Source organism: Hipposideros armiger, unplaced genomic scaffold (assembly GCF_001890085.2).
Source record: "Hipposideros armiger isolate ML-2016 unplaced genomic scaffold, ASM189008v1 scaffold_306, whole genome shotgun sequence".
NCBI lineage: Eukaryota > Metazoa > Chordata > Mammalia > Chiroptera > Hipposideridae > Hipposideros > Hipposideros armiger.
Genome location: NW_017731656.1, coordinates 718,408 through 738,642, shown reverse-complemented (window position 1 = coordinate 738,642; position 20,235 = coordinate 718,408). Strand labels below are relative to the sequence as shown.

Genomic DNA, 20,235 nt, shown 5'->3' with positions numbered 1-20,235 from the left:
GAAGAAAAGCTTCCAGTTTTTCACAATTAAGTATGATATTAGCTGAGGCTTTGCAATATATGGCCTTTATTATTCGAGGTACTTTCCTCTATACCCATTTTCTTAAGTGTTTTAATCATAAATGGATGTTGTATCTTGTTAAATGATTTTCTGCATCTATTGATATAATCATATCATTTTTATCCATTATTTTGTATATGTGGTTTATGACATTGATCAACTTGCATATTTTAAACCATCCTTCTCCTCCTGAAATGAATCCCACTTGATCGTGATGTATAATCTGAATCTGTTGCTGTATTCGATTTTCTAGTATTAGGTTTAAATTTTTTCTGTCTCTATTCATCAGAGATATTGATCTGTAGTTTTCTTTTTTTGTGTTACCCTTACCAGGATTTGATATGACAGTAATGTTGGCCTACAAAAATGAGTTAGGGAGTATTGCCTATTCTTCAATATTTTGGAAGAGTTTGAGGAGGACAGAAATCAAGTCATCTTTGAATGTTGGGTAGAATTCACTAGTGAAGCCAGATGGTCCTGGACTTATGCTTTTGGATAATTGTTTTAATTACCTTACTGTTGATTGGTCTATTTGGATTCACCAGTTCTTCATGATTCAGTCTAGGAATATTATATATTTCTATGAACTTGTTCATTTCTTCTAGGTTATTGAATTTGGTGGCATGTACTCCTTCATAACATTCTCATATGATCCTTTGAATTTCTGTGGTATCCATCATGACTTCTCTTTCACGTCTGATTTTATTTTTGTCTTTTCTCTTTTTTCCTTAGTGAGGCTAGGCAAGTGTTTGTCAATTTTATTAATCTTTTGAAAGAATCACCTCTCTGTTGCCCTAAGTTTTTCAATTGTCTTTTTATTCTCTATTTCATTGAGTTCTGCTCTAATTTTTATTATTTCCTTCCTTCTGCTGACTTTGGGTTTCATTTTTTCTTTTTCTACTTTTTTAAGATGTAATATAAGGTTGTTTGGATTTATCTTGTTTCTTGACATAGACCTATAATTATATAAACTTTCCTCTTAATAATGCTTTTGCCACATCCCAATAATTTTGATGTGATATATTTTCATTCTCATTTGTTTCTATATATCTTTTAATCTCTCTTTTTATTTCTTCATTAACCCATTTATTCTTTATTAGCATGTTGTTTAATCTCCATGTATTTGTACTTTTCCCCACTTCTTTTTTGCAGTTGATCTCCAGTTTCAAAGCACTGTATTCAGAGAATATGCTTGGAATGATTTCAATCTTCTTAAATATGCTGAGGCTAGATTTTTGTCCCAACACATTGTCTTTCCTTGAGAATGTTCCATGTGCACTAGAGAAACATGTATAGTCTGATGTTCTAGGATGAAATGCTTCATAAATGTCAATTATGTCCACTTGGTCTAGTGTGTCATTTAATGCTGATATTTTCTTAATGATTTTCTGTTTGGATAATCTATCCATAGCTGTCAATGGCATATTTAGGTCCCCTAATATAATTTTTCTGTCAGTTTCTCCCTTTAGTTCAGTTAGTAGTTGCTTTATATATTTTGGTGCTCCTTGATTGGAAGCATAGATATTGATAAGTGTTTTATCTTCTTGCTGTATTAACCCCTTTATCATTATGAAATGTCCATCTTTGTCTCTTGTTAGTTACCTTTTTATCCTGAGTCTGTTTCATCAGATATAAGTATGGCTACAGCAGCTTTTCTCTAGATGTCATTTGATTGGAGAATCATTTTCCACCTTTCACTTTGAGTCTGTATTTGTCCTTGTAGCTGAGATGTGTTTCTTGGAGGCTGCATATGATTCGGTTTTGTTTTTTGATCCAATCTACTGGTCTGTGCTTTTTATTGGTGAGTTCAGTCCATTTACATTTAGGGTAATTATTGATATATGAAGATTTCCTACAGCCATTTTACCTTTTGTTTTCTGGTAACTTGGTGCCTCCATTATTCCTTTGCCTTTGTGTTTCTTTCTGTTATTTTAATTTGGTGGTATTGTATGATTTTTCCCCCTTCTGTTGTCTCTTTTTTCATATTATGTGTCTGAGTCCTGAATTTTTATTTTTTTTAGTGTTAACCATTAAGTTTATGTGAAATAAAGTTTCATATATACAGTAGTTCTTTTTCTTCAGCATGCATCTTATCTCCATTCCCTTTTCCAAATTCAGACCTCTATTCCCTTCACTTTTAAGGATTTGTTGTCACAAATTATCCTTATTTATGCTGGGAATTGATTTCTGAGTTGCAGTAGCAAGTTGTCTTTTTTGTCTCTCTTTTTTTCATGTCCTTTACCCTTTACATTATTTTAAAATGTATAGCACCTTATTCTGTGTAGGGGTTGCCATTTCCTGCTTCTGTCTTTCTGTTAGTAATCTTGCTCATGATTTTGTATTCTTTTGACTTTTTGTTTCAGGTTAAATAGCTTCCTTATTTTCTGTGGCAGGCCATGTGGTAGAAAATTCCCCCATCTTCTATATGTTTGGAAAAGTCTTAATTCCTCCTTCATTTCTAAAGGCAAACTTATGCTGGTATATTATTCTTGTTTGGTAATTTCTGTCTTTCAAAGGTTTGAATATTTGATTCCACTTCCTCCTGGCTTGTATAATTTCTGCTGAAAAGTCTGATGATAATATAATGGGCTTTTCTTTCTAGGTTATTGTCTTTCCTTCCCTTGCTGTCTTGAGAAATATTTCTTTGTCATTAATTTTTGACAGCTTCTATATAATGTGCCTTGGAGCAGGCCTGTTGGGTTTTGGGTAATTAGGTGTTCTGTTTGTTTCTTGGATTCAAGGATCCAATTCTTTCCTTATGTTTGGGAAGTTCTTGTTGACTATTTGTTTGAATATACTCTTTGTGTCCTTTGCCCTCTCTTCTCCTTCTGGTATATCCATTATTCTTATATTGCTCTTTCTGATGGAGTCAGATAATTGTTGTAAAGTTCTTTAATTTTTTTCACTCTCAACTCTCTCTCTTCTTCCATCTGCATCATTTCCAGACTCCTAGTTTCAATATCACTAATTCTTTCCTCCATCTGGTCAGCTCAATTTCCTTTGCTTGTTATTTAAATTTTCTTCTCTTTCTTTGTGTTCTTCAGCTCCAGAATTTTAATTTGGTTCTTTTTAAAAATTTCAGTCTCTTTGGTAAAATATTCACTTCATTCATTGATTTTATTTTGAGTTCACAAAATTGCCTATCTGAGTTTTCTTGCATCATGTTGAATTTTTTGAGAAATGCAATGCTCTATTCTCTGTCATGAAAGTCACATATTTCCATGTATTTAGTTCATTTTCTGGAGATTTTCATTTTCTTTCTGAGCTGCCTTGTCACCTTGGTTATTCATCACAATTAATAGATTATTTTTCTTCCTGAACATCTACAGGAGTGGATTCTGCAGCAGGTTGATATGAAGAGGTCTTTCTTTTGCTTTCCAGTACGTAGTGCTGGAGCATTTTATTTTCTGTTGTCCTGTTCCTGCTTCTCCTGGTGGGAGATTTCCTTGGGAGGTAGGCATGTCCTCTGTGACCAGGTCATCTAAGTCTCAGGGCACCACACTCATGGGAAGATATGGTGGATGATGGGGTTCTGAGCCCCTGAAATCCCACTGCTGCCCCTGCAGCCAGTTGCAGAGCTGTGCACCTCAGCAGCCTTGGGTGCCCCAGCTGGGATCAGCCATGATCCATGGGGTCGGGGAGGACTAGTAGAGTCTCCTTCATTTTCAAAAGATAATTTTGCCATTACAGTATTCTTGGTTGGCAGTTTTTTTTAATTTCAGGACTTTAAATATATTCTCCCACTCTTCTATTTTTGCAAAATTTCTGTAAATAAATATGCTTATAACATTATGGTGGTTTCTTCATGTATAACTAATCACTTTTCCCTTGCTGCTTCAAAATTCTCTCACTGTCCTTGACTTTTGAGAATTTGATTATACAGTCATGTGCTGCATAATGACATTTCAGTCAATGATGGACTGCAAATATGACTGTGGTCCCATAAGTTATAATGGAGTTGAAAACTTCATGTTGCCCAGTGACATAATAGCTTTCTTAATGCCACAAGGCAATGCATTAGAATACAGTAATGTCCCAGGCCTTCACATTCACTAACCACTCATTCACTGACCCACCTAAATTATCTTTTAGTCCTGCAACCTCCATTTATGGTAAGTGTCCTAAACATGTGTACTATTTTTTATCCTTTAAACTGTATTCTTACTGTTCTATGTTTAGGTTTGTTTACACACACAAATACTTATCATTGTGTTATAATTATGTACATCATTCAGTAAAGTAACATGCTGTACAGGTTTGCAGGCTAGGAGCAATAGGCTACCATATAGCCTAGATGTGTAGTAGGCTATTACATCTACATTTGTGTAAGGACACTCTGTGATATTAATACAACAACAACAACAAATGCCTAATGATTTATTTCTAAGGATGTATCTCTACATCAAAGAAAACATGACTGTAATGTGTCTCAGTATAGTCTTCTTTGGATTGATCCTACTTGGAGATTTTTGAAATCCATTCATCTGGATGTCAATTTCCCTCACTAGATTTGGGAAATTTTCAGTCATTATTTCTTTAAGTGAGATTTCTTTCCCTTTCTCTCCCTTTTCTCCTTCTGGGACTCCCAAAATGCACATATTGTTGTCTTATGGGTATAACATAAATCACATAGGTGTTCTTTCTGGTTTTTCATTCATTTTCCTCTTTATCTTCTGACTGGAATATTTCATATGACCTATATGCAAGTTCATGGATTCTTCCTTCTGATTTATTCAGTTGTTATTGCAGCTCTCTAGTGTGTATTTCATTTCTTTCATTATACTCTTCAACTCTAGAAATTCTGCTTGGTTCTTTTTGATGGTTTCTATCTCTTTGTTAAACTTGTCATTTTGTTCATGTATTATTTTCCTAATTTCATTGAGTTATTTAATTGTGTTGTTTTGTAGCTTGCTGAGCTTCCTTAAATTTTTTTTGAATTCTTTTTCAGGCAATTCATAGATCTCCATTTCTCTGGGGTCATTTATTAGAAAATTATTGTGTTATTTTGGTGGTAATAGTTTTCTTAATTTTTCGTGTTCCATGCAGCCTTACATAGCTGTCTGTACATCTGAGGCAGCAAACACCTCTTTCAGGGTTTATGAACTCGTTTCAGTGGGGAAAGATCTCCACCTTCGGGTAGGTGCCAATACATTTGTTGGGTGGGGTGCAGTGGTTCTGTTTGTAGGGATTACAGTGGCAAATCCAGATCTAAGGATGGTGAGGGAACAGCAGTGTTGACTCTATGCAGTGCCATCACCTGAAATCACGAGTGGCAATGACTGTGAGAGTATTTTGCTGGCAAGGTTGTGGATATCCATGGTGGCAGTGAGGGCTACTGCAGTCCTCAGTGGCAAAGGCTTCTGAAGTCAACCTGCACTCCTTTTCCCCCACAGGGTGAAGTTATAGTCTAGGGGATTCCTCTGGGTAACAGGATCTGATGTACAGGTATGTTCATGGCAACATTGCTCATTTAGAGACTTTGAAAAACCTCAGGGACTTCTGCATTTATTTATTATTGTTATTATTATTATCATCACACTATTATTTTATGATATCATGAAATCAAGATAAGGATAAATTGTAATTTCTGCATGGTCAAGCATGGTTACTACTCTAATTCCAGTTCTATAACACCAAGTATAACATCATACACAAATGGAAACCTAATACTTTATTTTATCACAATGATGGATATCAAGTTAGGCCAGATTATATCTGGCTAGGAAAACTACCTAGTTACTCAGTTAAAAATTAGGTCACCAGTATATCTCTCAAAAGTTTTTATGTTGTCTTATTATAAAGGAACAACATAGAAGTTTTGGAGGAAGTATTTTTCAGAAACTGGTATAACTGAGAAAAACATGACAGAGTTATTGCTTGAGTTTGCACTAATATTTATTGGTAAAAATATTATTTTTTATTTACAACAGGTTTCCTCTCAAATGTTGGTCACTTCCAAGACAATGTAAGATTAGAAATCAGTATGAGTTAAGAAGTCTTAAAACTGGGAAACTGTTTATCACTGTATCTTCATCATAAAACAACTTTTATTCAAAGGGGTTTGATAAAATAAAATTCCTATTACAAAACATCATTGAAGAGGCGGAAGAATGTGGATAGGGCAAACATTTTGGATCTAACCAGACATGGGATTGAAACTTAGCTCTGCCACTTACTAGCTTTGTGGCTATGGACAAAGCTGAATCACTTTGTACCTGTTTCCTAATCAGCAAAATGGGAGTACTGAATATGCCTTTTTTTCTGAAAATGTGATAAGAATTAAATGAATTACCATGGGAAACAGATGAATAAATTCTGAGGATCTAATGCATAGCATTGTGATTATAGTTAACAATATTATATTATATACTTGATAGTTACTAAGAGACTAGATCTTAAATGTTCTCACCACAAAAAAGAAATGATAATTATGTGATGTGATGACGATGTTAGGTAACATTATGGTGGTAATAACATTGCAATATATAAGTGTATCAAATCAGTATATTGTACACCATAAACTTACACAATGTTATATGTAGATAATGTCTAAATAGAAAATGGAACTAAAGGAAAAAAACATGGGAGACAGTTAGTACATAGTAACTGGTAATTTCTTACTATTGTTATTATTCTTTTGCTTAGTGTTAATTTTAGTATTATCTATGTGTTGCTTCCACTTACCACGAATCCATTAAAAGTATTCATTTTTCCATTATTCCCCACTGTGGGCACTGGCTGAAGACTAATTCTCATTCTATAATTCACCATAAACATTTCCATTTTAAACGACGAGAGCTTCACTGTATTAAAGTCACAGTAGTTTTTCATACTGACTTGATTCAGTAACTTCCCTCTTTAATTCCCCTTTGCTTTTCCATCCAAAACAAGGCCCTATAATTCTTGAACTTCTAGGAGCCTAAAAGAAGAGAGATAAGGCTACTACCGATCTGCCTATCACATTATATTGAATTTAACTGCAGTTAGACTGTAAATCTATGGCACCTAAGATCATTTTTGATTGGCCCTTATGATTCCCCACTAAAATTCAACTAACTTTATCTATCTATCTATCTATCTATCTATCTGTCTGTCTATCTATCTATCTGTCTATGCATGTTGATAGTTATAATCCCATCTAATTCCAAAAGAGATACAGAGGTGGTCTTATAAAAAAGCCAAGGTGTAATTATCACAGGATAAAGGAGTAAAAACAAGTAGTTAGAAGGGAGAGGACATTTCAATGGGATACAGGCATCTTTCTCTTACCGTTTCTCCATTTTTTTTCCTTGTTTCCTCTTTGTTCCACCTCTTTTCTTTAGGCTCAGCAGATAATACCTCAAGTCTACTAGCACCTTTAATTAGCTAAGGAGGTGGTACTGCAGTTGAAGAGACTGCAGCTCAGCCAAGGTGGATTCTCAGAACTGCCATTCAGTGGTAAATTATTTAGAGAAAGAGGAATTAAGAAGCCTGGGGTGAAACTGAAATGGGGCAGCCTTTAACAAGCAGAAGGTGCATTTGCTAGCATTATAAAAATAAGTATTTAATCCCACTACAACAAAACAATGAAGATAAGTCAGTGTTTCCTCAAATGAGATTCTGACCTATAATGGTTTTCTAGTTTCAATGTACAAGTTAGAGGTAGGGTTAAACATACTTCTATAGCAACTGCTTACAATCAAAGTATACATATTATTCTCTCCTCCCCTGCTCAGCCCTCCTCTCTCCCATTGCAGAATAAATCAATGAATTATCTGCCTTAGAATCCTGAAGATACTCACCTGTATTAGAATTAAGATCATCAGGCTCTGATTCAGTCCCATTTTGGCTTCCATTTCCCTGAAGAGTGTTCATAGCCATAAGCTTCATCTTCTGCAGCTTCATCGCCTCAGCCATTGCTGCTGCTGTTATACCTAAAACCAGAATCATCCCTTTTAAAATGAGGACCATTTTATGTGATTGAAAGATGGATACATTTCTTTACCAGGCCTACGCTGCGCAGCACAAGCCAAAAGTGAGCCCAAGTCTAATATATAAATAATATTATTTAACAAAGTAATTTTCAACTCCTGTAATTATTTCATCTTACAATGGACTATTTGAATATCTAAAAATGCATTGAATGTGGATCAGATTTCCAATTCAAAACACAGAGAAAACAGAGTAATATGAAAATTGTTTGAGAAATTCCAAAACTCTTGCTAATGTGTTCTGGTGTCTATTAAGAGCTCTGGACAGTTGTTTTAGACAGAACTTACCATGTACTAAATTCTATCTTAAACAACATTGTTAGAGGAAGCACCCTGAAATGCTATAAGGGACAACTTTCTAGTGAATATCCTTGTTTGTGCTTCTGCTGAAGGATGGGCTCTCTGGCCTCTGAGAGTCACCTTAGAAGGGAGAGGGAGAAGGATTGAAAGAAAAAGACTTCAAGTAGTCTTTCTACCTGTACATACTCTTCATCCTTATACACTGAGAGACCAAATAAATAAAAACATGGCATGCCACCTCTGAAAGTGTGCCAGTTTCTGTATTATAATTATATTGTTTTGTATTAATACAAGACAACTGTTTTTGACTCTTTATAATGAATGGTACAAGGAGGTAGGGATCAAAACCCAAAGAAAAAACATCAGTGCTTAAGTTTGAAATTCTTTCTCCTAGGAAGTTTATATCAGACAGTACCATAAAAATATATAAGGAAACTGGTACTAAAAATAGAACAACCCATATTCTAACATGCCCACCAAAACATCTAGTCAATTCAAATTAATTTTTAAAATTTTATTATTACTTCTTTAATTTGCAAGTTTATTTGAAGAAACATCAATTTTAGTCTGGCAGTGCCAAACTGAAAGTGATTAGGCGCTCTCTACCCACACAGGCTAAGGGAAAGGCTTTTGTAGAGCCAATGTGGAAGGGCATTCTCTGGCTATAACTTAAGAGGTTGCCTTATCTGGGAAAGCCTAGCTGACTGTTTGCGATTGGTTATTCCTAACTTTCAATTGGTTGACCTTGAGGCATTCATAGGAATTGACTCTGGCTAAGGTTTTGGTTTGCTTATATAGGCTACCAGGGCATTAGAGCCACCTCAATCTAATGGTCTTCTCATTTAATTACTTTAACAGTGGTAATTTGTTATAGCAGGAATAGGAAACTAATATACCAACTGATTAAGCTGATAAGACAACAGTCATTCTCCAACCTTTCTGTCTTTTCATAGACCAAATGTGTGGATTAAATGGGGATGTTTGTGCATAAAAGCATATATTTATTACATTTCTCACCATTTTTTTTCTCTTTGGGTTTCATTTTGCATAGTTTCTATTGCTATATCTTAAAGTTTACTGATTCTTTCCTCAGGTGTGTCAAAAGTATCCATTAGCCCATCACAGGTATTCTTTATGTCTATTCCTGGGTTTTTTACTTCTAGAATTTCCATTTGATTCTTTCTAATAGTTTCCATCTGAATGAGTAAAGCTGGTAAGTTATCCCTTATCTAATGCCATATACTAAAGGTAACTGAAAATGGATCAAGACCTAAATGTAAGGCCAAAAGTTATAAAACCCTCAGAAGAGAACATAGGACAAAAGCTTTGTGACACTGGATTTGGTATAGGTTTCTTGGATATGACACCAAAGGTACAGGCAACAAAGGAAAAAAATAAACAAACTGGAGTTCATGACAATTTAAAATTTTTGTGCATCAAAAGACATTATCAACAGAGTAAAAAGGCAACTCACAGAATCAGAAAAAACGTTTACAAATCATATGTCTGATAAGGTATCTTTATCTAGTATACATAGAAAATCCCTACAATCCAATTACAGAAAAATAAAAAATAACGAATAAACCAACTCTATTCAAAAATGGGCAATGGACTTGAATGAACATTTCTCTAAAAAACATATGCAAATAGCCAATAGCTCATGAAAAAATGTTCAACATCACTAATCATTAAAGAAATGCAAATCATAACTACAAAGAGTTGCCACTTCACACCCATTAGGATGGCTACGATCAAAAAAGAGAAAACAAGTGAAGGCAAGGACATAGAGAATTTGGAACCCTTGTGCACTGTTGATGGGAATGTATATGGCAGAGCCAGTGTGGAAAACAGTATGGCAGTTCCTCAAAAATGTAAACATAGAATTACCATATGATCCAGTAATTTCACCTCTGAGTTATACTCAAATGAATTGAAAGAAGGGACTTGAAGAGATACTTGTACACCTGTGTTCATAGCAGCATTATTCACAGTAGCCAAAAGATTGAAGCAACCCAGTGTCAACTGCAGCATTGATATGGAAGATTATTATCTAGGAGATCTTTGGTTAGAAAGACAATTGCAGAAAAATGTACATATGATTCTTGGCTATAAGATACCTCATCAGGCATATGATCAGATTCCTCATCAGACATATGATTTGAGAACAGAGATACTTATGCAAAGTACAACCCAAAGATTGAACAGGCATTATATGCTTCTGCCATATCTTGCTCTCTCTCTTCTTGCCATTAGAACAGCATGTTCAAAATAGGGTTACTTTTCTTCAGCCTGGATCTGGAAATGCAGAAGATATGTGGAGCAGAATCACAGTCGATCTGTGACATTCTCTTGTGCAAAATTTTCCCATTTTTCTACTTTGGCATCCTACATCTTTTTAAAATTTGTTTTGGTATTTTATATTTGTCTATAAAATAATCCAAACTCTGTAGGTTTTCAAAATATGATAGGCTAAGACCTTCTGTAACATCCAGGGCTCTTTCCCTTCTTCCAATAAGGAAATAATATCTCGCTTAGAAATGGAACATCCCACTGGGATCAGGTTGCTGTAGTTCTGCATTCCCAGTCTTCCTGGGAAAAGTCTACAGCCACATGCTTGAACATTACTAATCTCTCATAGCTTATAGATCTCCACCACTTCTTTCCTTGTCCTCTGGGCACCTTGAGCACCAGAGATTTTCAACTTCATTATTTTTAGATAGTGGTGAAATCCTTATCCCTGTCTATTTACAGGTGTGTAGGTGCCATGAGCAAAATAAAAAACAATAAATAAAAAAAATATGGCACATTTAAAACAGTATTTCAGAATTCAGTGAAATCCATTCTGTTATGAAAATGCAAGTCAAGGAAAAGAAGGCATATATTGGTTGTTGCAAAAAGAAAACATAACTCATAACTGCCACTATTAGAATATTCTGATTCTAAGAGGCAGGGTGAATCCTTATCAAAGGTGTAAGGGGAAGTATGTACAGCCTACAGCATCTAACTGTGTGCTTGGGAGAATCATTAACTTTCAATTTTGCCACTCTGTAGTCTTCACAATGCATGGAACACTCAAAATGAAGCAAACACTTTAACCATATTAGCTTGTCTATGAATCATGGCAAGGAAAGGACCTGAAAGAAAATTGCTTTTTTCTTTGAACAGATGATATACATTTGTACATTTTCTAGCATATTTAGCTTTACTGAATTCCAACCCTCCAAATGGGCCAACAATATGATGGTAATAATTTAAACAAAGGGACCCTGTTTAGGACTGCCAGGGCTGAGTGCCTCATAATAAAAAATGTATCAAGAAAAGTCTCCAGAGTTTACATCAGCTCCTCTTGACTAGCAATCCAGAACTGGATATTGACTATGATAACTATTGAATTACTAGTTGTTTCATTACTGGTAGTGTAAATAGTGGATTTTCATGAACAAAATATGGGTTCTTACTTTAAGAAAAATAAAAGTCGACAAAATATCTTATAGACCAGAAATCCCAGGTAAAATGTGTATCTCATAAAATGGTACTCAAGCAAGTGAATGACCAAGAGTCCCCTTATATTTTTAAAATTCAGAGAAAAGATGATAAGTTCCAATATCTATACATTATCTTAAGCAATTGCTATCTATATTATATCATTGAAGAAAAAGTCAGTGAGCAAATTCAGAAAGTAATTTTAAGGTAGTAAAGAACCACAGTATAAAAGTACTACAAAGATATTTAGGGGCCATCTAGTTCAATCTCTTCATTTTGAAGATAAAGGAAGTGTTTCATCATGACCTGTCATAGGTCAGTTATTTAGGGAAGATATGGAGCAAAATCCAAGTTTCCTGATGGGACCTAGATGTAATGAAGTACTGAAGTAGTTCAAACATGAGTTAATGAAAATCTCTAAAGGGATGTGATGATCCCCCTATCACATACAGTCTCATATTTTTCGTTGTCTTTCTATATCTCCTTACATTTGCTTCAAAGTTTAGAGGCTTAGTCTCTAACTCATATTTGGTATTGCCTCATGGTGCATATTGCTGTGACTTTAAACTTATGAAACCTTAAATCCTATTTGTTCAGTCCTCAGTGCAGAACCTGAATCTCTATGTCTTCAGGTAAAACCACCATCAAGCAAATGGAAAACAGTGTTAATGATCTTATGATTTATTTGATCTTTCATTAGCAATTTATCCATGTATTCAAAGGTTCGGCTAAATTCTTAACCTCAGGATGCTGCTCAGTGTAACACTGATGGATTTAAAACAGCAAATCACCTCTCGGCACTGAGCTCTCAAATTGCAGCCCTGGAAGAGCACACAAAAAGAGCATGCTGATTTAGGAACTGCTGAGTTAAGATTTATTTGGGAATGAGATTTTCAGCATGCATTAGACAAGCAGAAAGTGGTAAGTTTAATGAGAATGAAAAGACACTTTTAAAAGTGAAAGGGTTACAATTATAGGTAAACATCTACATAAACACCTAGAAATGTAAATTATCTTTTTCAGTCACTGAATCTGCAAATAGTAACTTTTACATTATGTTCAAATTATAGATATTTAACTGACTGAAATCGATTTGGAAAGGCAGAGACTCAGTGTTACTAGGAAAGCACTCACTTCTTGCACTTTCTGATATTTGGCACTTAACTCTGTAATCTCAGCACCTTCCATTCTTATTCACCCAATTTCATGATTGGCTCAGTGTCTAGTTACTATAGTTATTGACCAAGTCATAATGTACATCCCTTATAGAATCAACACCCACTTCCTAATCTAAAATTCAACATAACAATATGAAAATGCCCAACATATCATGATTTGATGAGGGTGTGCATGTGCCCATGTATGTGTGTGTGATTTACTGTTATTGTTGGTAAGTATACAAGCTCCAACTTCAGACTTAGAGTGGTGAGAAAAGTTCTTAAGAGATACAAGAAATGTAATGAATGTCTAAACCACCCCCTCCATTTTATGAATGAAAAACAGCGTCCCAGGGAGGAAAAGTGAGAGGCTTATTATAAGGCAGCCAGTCAATGGTAGGGCTAGGATGAGAACTCATGTCTCTTCACTCTTACCCTGAGTGTTTTGTGCACTAGAACCCACCTTCTTTTGAAAATAAATAAAAATAGTTCCCACCTTCTTAATCTTAATTTTAATTTATTTAAAATTTTCCAAAATGGATCTGCAGAGATATGTTACAAGTCACTGACCAGAAGAAGGGAGAAGTGTGTCATCTAAATTCTCAGGGCTTCAGGTTATTCATATGTAAAATGAATGAGTGGGACTAAAGGGTCTTTACAGTCTTGTATGAAGCAGTAAATGTGACTTGAGATTTACTTTGTACCATATAGTTTTCTGAAACCATTGGTTTTGCATTATCCATGTATGGTCTAAAGCAAACTTTTTCTTGCACTCTTTTGTCACTAGTAAGCAAGTCTAGACTTAGAAACTTTATGTGATCTATAGTCCTCAAAACAGAAGTGTGGGGTGGGAGGGAATCCATGGTTTTTTGTAAAATTTACTAGAGAAAAAACAAAAAAAAATAGTGAATTTTGGTTCACAACAGTGATTTGAATAAATATTAAAGCAATTTTATAGTTTCCTGATTGGTTATATTGTATCCATCCTTTTATATCAGTTTGAAAGTTTTTATGTGAAAACTGAAAAAGTAAATTAACTAAAGGAGAGCTATGAGTAACCAAATCTTGAGGTTTAGAATTAATTACATGAAATGATGAGTTGATTCACTGCAATATGGTTATATATATTTTAAAATAGCATTTAATTAATTTAACAGTCAAATGGGTTATATTAATAATATCCTTCCAAAAATGAAAAGCTGTTTAGATGTGCCATGTTATTATTTCACTCTGGCAGTCAAGTACTGTGTGTTGGCTTGTTTGTTATTTGCATTCAAAGCTACTTTGGGTCAAGTAGGATGTGCTAAAACATGAATAATGAAACATCTGGTGGTATGAAATATTAATGTGATATACCACATTGAATTTAGTGGAAACAGTTTTGAAATTTCCTATAAATCAACTGGGAAGATGTAAATCTTTCTAAACAGAGGTAGTATTCAGGCTCATTTTCAGGAGATGCTTATGCTCAGAACTCTGTTATTCAGAAAAACACTACAACTCTAAAAGATTCAGAATGCAACGAAGGGAAAAACCATAAGGATATAAGAGTGAAGAATGAAAGAGCAGAGATGCTACATGCAGGTAGTTATAGGCCACTTGAATGAAGAGCAAATATTACAGTGATTCTTAGGAATCCCCATTCAGGGACACATACAACATTTAAAATTACTCAGCTCTATAGAGGGAAAGGTGGAAAACACAGCTATGGGAAGTTCTCAAAACAGTAGACAGCGAGTGCATTTGGCTCGACATCAGCAAAGCCATCAAATGATGGCTTTCTAGAAGGCACTAGAAATCTACTATGTTGGCATGGATATTTTGCACACTTTGTTGAATTATAGACAGACATGAGGAGAGGATGCACTCGGTCTTTGCAAAAGCTCAGTTTGTCCTACAAAAACAACAGATTGGAGGATGTACAGTAAGTCAATGAATTTGCCATTCAGTGTGCAGCCAGAAATGGCAAAATGACAATTAGTAAGGGTTGGCATGCCAAGCAGCACAGCATAATAGAGAGCACAACTAAACCAGGAACCTAGAAGAAGGTTGGACACTGCTTTGAGCAAACTGCTGTCCTGTCGCCTGAAGCACCTAACAAAATTCCAGGTTGCTAAGCAACTGTTTATTTTCCTGTAGGCACTTCTGAAAATGCTTAATAGGCATTTAAAAGTTTGAAATTCTAATAATAAACTCTTCAAATGCTCCTATTACACCTACCATTGAAAGATGAAAAGCAAGAGAGAAGCACCATATTGAACTTGTCATATATCAACATTTTCCAAATTATGTTCCATTTGAATACTTATTCTACAAAATGTTAAAAGAGAGTTTGTTTTAAAAAAGGGGGTGGAGTAAGAGAGCTCCATGTCCAATTTAGGCAAAATTTTGATAGAAAATAACAAACCTAATATGGCACTTATTATATGCCATATGCTGTTGTAAGTTTTGTACATATTTACCTATTTAATATTTACAAAAAACTTAAGAGGGAAGTACTATTACTATTCCCATTTTTCAGATAAGGAAATTGAGTCACAGAAGCTGAATAAAGTATCTAATGTCACATAGCTAATAAACCTTGAAGTTGGGATTTAAACCCAGGTACTTTGACTCCAGGTTTCTGTACTGCAGATTTTTTCAAAGCTTATAATATGCTAACATTTATTATGATATTTCTAAAGAGGCATAGAGTACACTACATGTTCTAAACTTATTGGATAATGAAACTCTTTTTCATGGAATACCTATTAATGGCTCTAAAGACACTAATACTCCATGGAACACATTTTGAGAAGTGTTGCTGTAAATATTTCTTTTTTAACTTGGATGCAAGATTAATTTCAACAACTTGGACGTTCTTTTTTCCTTTATTTGAATTTAAGCTATACATATACACTGTTTACACAAAGTTAACTACTGTCTCATTGAGTAATCATCAGTTATATTTGTCTTTGTTGATATCATTTTAAATTGAAAATGTCCCAGCTTTTTAAGCATAATCACCGAGAGAATTATTAATTATCTTGCTGGTATCTCTCAAAAGATCATTTCTTATTTATGAACGTGTGAGCTATATAACTCTTCTAATATTACATAAACATTCTAATAGGTTATACACTTCCCTAGGTACCATTTTGAGCATTTTATTGAGTGATACTAGATGTGTCAAGATAATTTTTAAGGCCTTGCAGCCCTGACTTCCCACTGGTCTATGATTTTTAAATGACAGTGGCAAATCCAGCAAATATCACTGTAAGTCTAGGACAGAGTGTGCATTAGATATAGATTATGGGTGACAAAACACCTCAAATTTCTGACATTAGGACAAGAGTAACTGCCCCAATGTCTAGCTGGCTCAGGAATACAGGAATCTAAGAACAGTAACAGCAGTCTCCTTCCACAGCCCTTCCATCCTCAAGTGCAGGATTCCTTCAAAGAAACCAACCCACTAGATAAGATACCTTCCTGATCGTCTATAAAGTGTAGCCTCTTAGATATCAATCAATTTCAATAAGCAAGAGAAAAATTTAAAGGGCAACAGTTCACCTAAGAAAATGAGTTTGAATACTATTTTACTATTCAACTGATTTTACCCTTTTTTTAGTCTAAAAAAATGATTCTGGATACTTTAAGAAACATATGTAGGTGTTTGCTTCAGTAGCACATATGCTAGAATTAGAACAATATAAAGAAAATTACCATGGCCCCTGGGTAAGGATAAAATGCAAATTTGTAAAGTGTTCCATATTTTTGGTGATGGTCACACAACAATGGGACTGTACTTAATGCTACTGAACTGTATATTAAAAATGATTAAAATGGTAAATTTTATGCTATGTAGATTTTATCACAACAAAAGAGAACATAATTTGTCAAGTCAGTAATCCTAAATAATCAAAATCTGATAATAAGAATATAAAAGGACAAGATTATTAGCATCTGGTATACTGCCAAATTAGTGGCTTTTTTTTTTCTTCCATAGTTGCTCAAAATTTAAGTTTTGGTTTAAACATGTTAACAGAAGTTATATTTTGAAATTTGCTTGACTGTAACAATGGTTCCAACAAGAATATATACAATAAAATACATAGTATCTGAACTATAATTTTATAGAAGCAGACAACCATAAAGAAGAATCACTTAGAAGAAAGCTGAAAAAACTACTGATCCTTTAGCTGAACTCAGTTTTGATTTACAAATCAATAATAACTGTAATCTGTCAAAGTGAAACCTACATTTGGGTGATTTGGTATTTTTCTGAGGCAGGTATCACCAATAAATAAAAATGAGGGAGTAAATAAGCATTAACAACATTAATAGGAGAGAAAGATAGAAAAACCTAGCTAAGTTCAAATATATAACAAAAATCAAGTTTGCCTTAAGATAGCATCCAGATTAGAAAGGAAATTCAACTTACTAAATATAGTTTTGAATTATGCATTTCAGAAATTCAGATATTTCAGAGGATATACTTTAAGACTTCTCACTGAGGATATTAATACAAAAAAGTGATTGGATATTCCTGTGGAATTTCATTGTCTCCATATTGTTTGTTCTGTTCACTGTAGCTATAAAACTCGTATTCCTTCTGCTTTTTCGAAAAAAAAGAAGTTAGCCATAATGCTAACTTCTGTGTAGCAGTTAATGAAAATGTAAATGTATTTTGTTTTTGTGAAAACTGCCACTAAGAGAATATTAAATATCAATAACAAACCATCTTCTAGAAAGCCAATTGGCTTCCTGAAGATCATTGTCAATCCTGGCTTTTAAATAACTGGTCCTCTCTTGGATATGCCATATAAATGCCAGAGATTCAACTATGCAATCAGTTCTCCACTCTTCTGGATAGTAGTTCTCAAACACTGTCCGATAGAGCTACTACCATGATTCTTTGTTGTTTTTATTCAACATTATCACATTTTGCCTTCTAAAAATTTACATACTAATTAAATGATAACAAAAATAGCCTACAAAACAACTAGAAATGTTGATTGGTCAAACCTTTGTATTTTTAGAATTATCTGCATATTTATGATAACCAAACATATAATGCATAACATCCGGAAGGACCTGGGAAGATTCCAAGGATAGTGCTAGTCTGGACCAAATTATAATGTAAAGAATACTGCAAGAACAACCAGAAGAGCTAGATATTAAAAGAGGATTTATTTATAGCAAGTTGTATACATATCTGAGTCATTTTTCCCCTCTTAGAATCAATTTTCTTGTCTTCAAAATGAGGTTCAAGGAAACAATCAAGATATCCTTCAGTAGCTGAATAAATAAGTCAACTGTGGTACATCTAGACAAAGGAATATTACTCAGCACTAAAAAGAAATGAGCAGGCTGGCCGAGTGGCGCGATGGTTAAGAACTGCCTTGGGATGCCAGAGGGCCCCATTTCAGATCCCACATATGAGGGCCAGTGACACTGCCCTCTACAGCTAAGATGCTGAACAACAGCTCAACCTGGAGCTGGGCTGCCATGAGTTGCCGGCGACGGCAGGAAGAGCGCAATGATGGTGCCAACTTGGGCCAGTGAAGCAACATCCTCCACAACTAGACTGAAGAACAAAACGACAGCAACTTATCTGTTCCCCTTCCCCCAATACCCCAATAAAAATCTTAAAAAAAAAAAAAGAAATGAGCTAACAAGTCATGAAAAGACCTGGAGGAACCTTAAATGCATTTTACTGGGTGAAAGAAGCCAACCTTAAAAATGCTACATACAGTATGATTCCAACTATATGACATTATGCAAAAGGCAAAACTATGGAAACAATAAAACTATCATTGGTTGCCAGGGATGGGTTAGCAGAGAGATGGCTAGGCAGAGCACAGTATTTTGGGGCAGAGAAAATATGGTGTAATATTGTAATGATGGATGTATGTCATTCATTATACATATGCTTAACCCCATAGAATGTACAACACCAAGAGTGAACCTTAAGGTATACTACAGACTTTGGGTGATAATGATGTGTCAATGCAGGTTCATTCTTGGTAACAAATATATCATTCTGCTGAGTGATATTGATAATGGAGGAGGCTATGCATGTGTAGAGGTAGGGGGTATATCAGAAATCTCTGTAGCTTCCTGTCCATTTTACTATAAACCTAAAACTGCTCTAAAAATGCTGTCTTTAAAAAAATAAAGTTCATTCAAATGTTAACTTTCAATGAGTCCACATGGAATACAGTACTTCCAAGATAACCACTTATTGACTTGTCATTAATTAATTTTATATGTTAAGTATGTCTCCCTTACCTAGACTGAAAGCTTAATGGAATAAACTATGTATTATTCTTAACGTTTGCATTCCTTGGTGCCTGATATAGTAGTGGGTACATGGTACTGCCCAGTGAATGACTGAAGGGTAACTAATGGGTGTTATGAAGGGGTGCCACCAAGAGGAAGAAAAAAGGGTTACCTCCCCAACACTAGTAATTTTATATTATTTTCTAGTCGTAGGTCTATTTTGCATTCTCTTTACACTCACATTCTGCCTGAAATTCCTGCCAAGACATAACAACAAATGTGAGAAGTGGACAGACAGATGGGTCACTCATCACTGAAAGTGCCAATAGTTCTGCCTTTGTTTCACTCTTACACTGTCTAATGGTGTGGTTTTTTGTTTTGTTTTGTTTTGTTTTTATCATCAATTTATGCTTTCTGAAGCTATACACCAAGCATCTGTTTTAGAAAGCAAAGCAATATGTTATATTGAATGTCATTATGTGAAAATGTTTGCAACAGAACTTGTTTTATCCTCAATTTAAGGAGTATGTGAAGGTAACCAGAGGTGTATTGATATAAATGTATGAATAAACTTATGGTCACATCTCAGAGGCTTCCATTTGTATATTTAAGGAAATGTGAATGCTAATTCTTTTAAATCTAAAACTTTTAATAGATTAATTCTAAACCATCAGAGAACAAGAGATAAGGGAGAAAGTCTTAATTATGCTCACACTAATAATAATAATAATAATAATAATAATAATAATTATTATTATTATTATATGTATATGTTTCTATATGCGTTGAGATATAAATATTGAAAACTATATCTCTATTAGCTATCAGATTCTATAATTACTTGAAACTATCTGCAACCAACAACGTGAACATCTGTTATATGAGTTACAAAGGAGAATAAATAGATACCATGAGAACCTGGCTCTTATTCTTGGATCTTCAATGCACATGAGGTATCTGGCAAGATTATTTTTCAAAGCTTACATTACTTTGCCTCATAAAGT

The 20,235-nt window shown here is 34.4% G+C and overlaps 1 protein-coding gene across 3 annotated transcripts in view; it reads right to left on the bottom strand.

Annotated features, from left to right (window-relative positions):
• DACH2 (dachshund family transcription factor 2) overlaps positions 1-20,235 on the bottom strand; it is a 647,327-nt gene that overhangs the window by 234,431 nt on the left and 392,661 nt on the right. For all 3 annotated transcript variants that reach the window (XM_019659904.1, XM_019659905.1, XM_019659903.1), the window contains one exon: positions 7,842-7,973. In XM_019659904.1, coding sequence (XP_019515449.1) covers positions 7,842-7,973 — 132 coding nt within the window. The remainder of the gene's footprint in view (positions 1-7,841; positions 7,974-20,235) is intronic.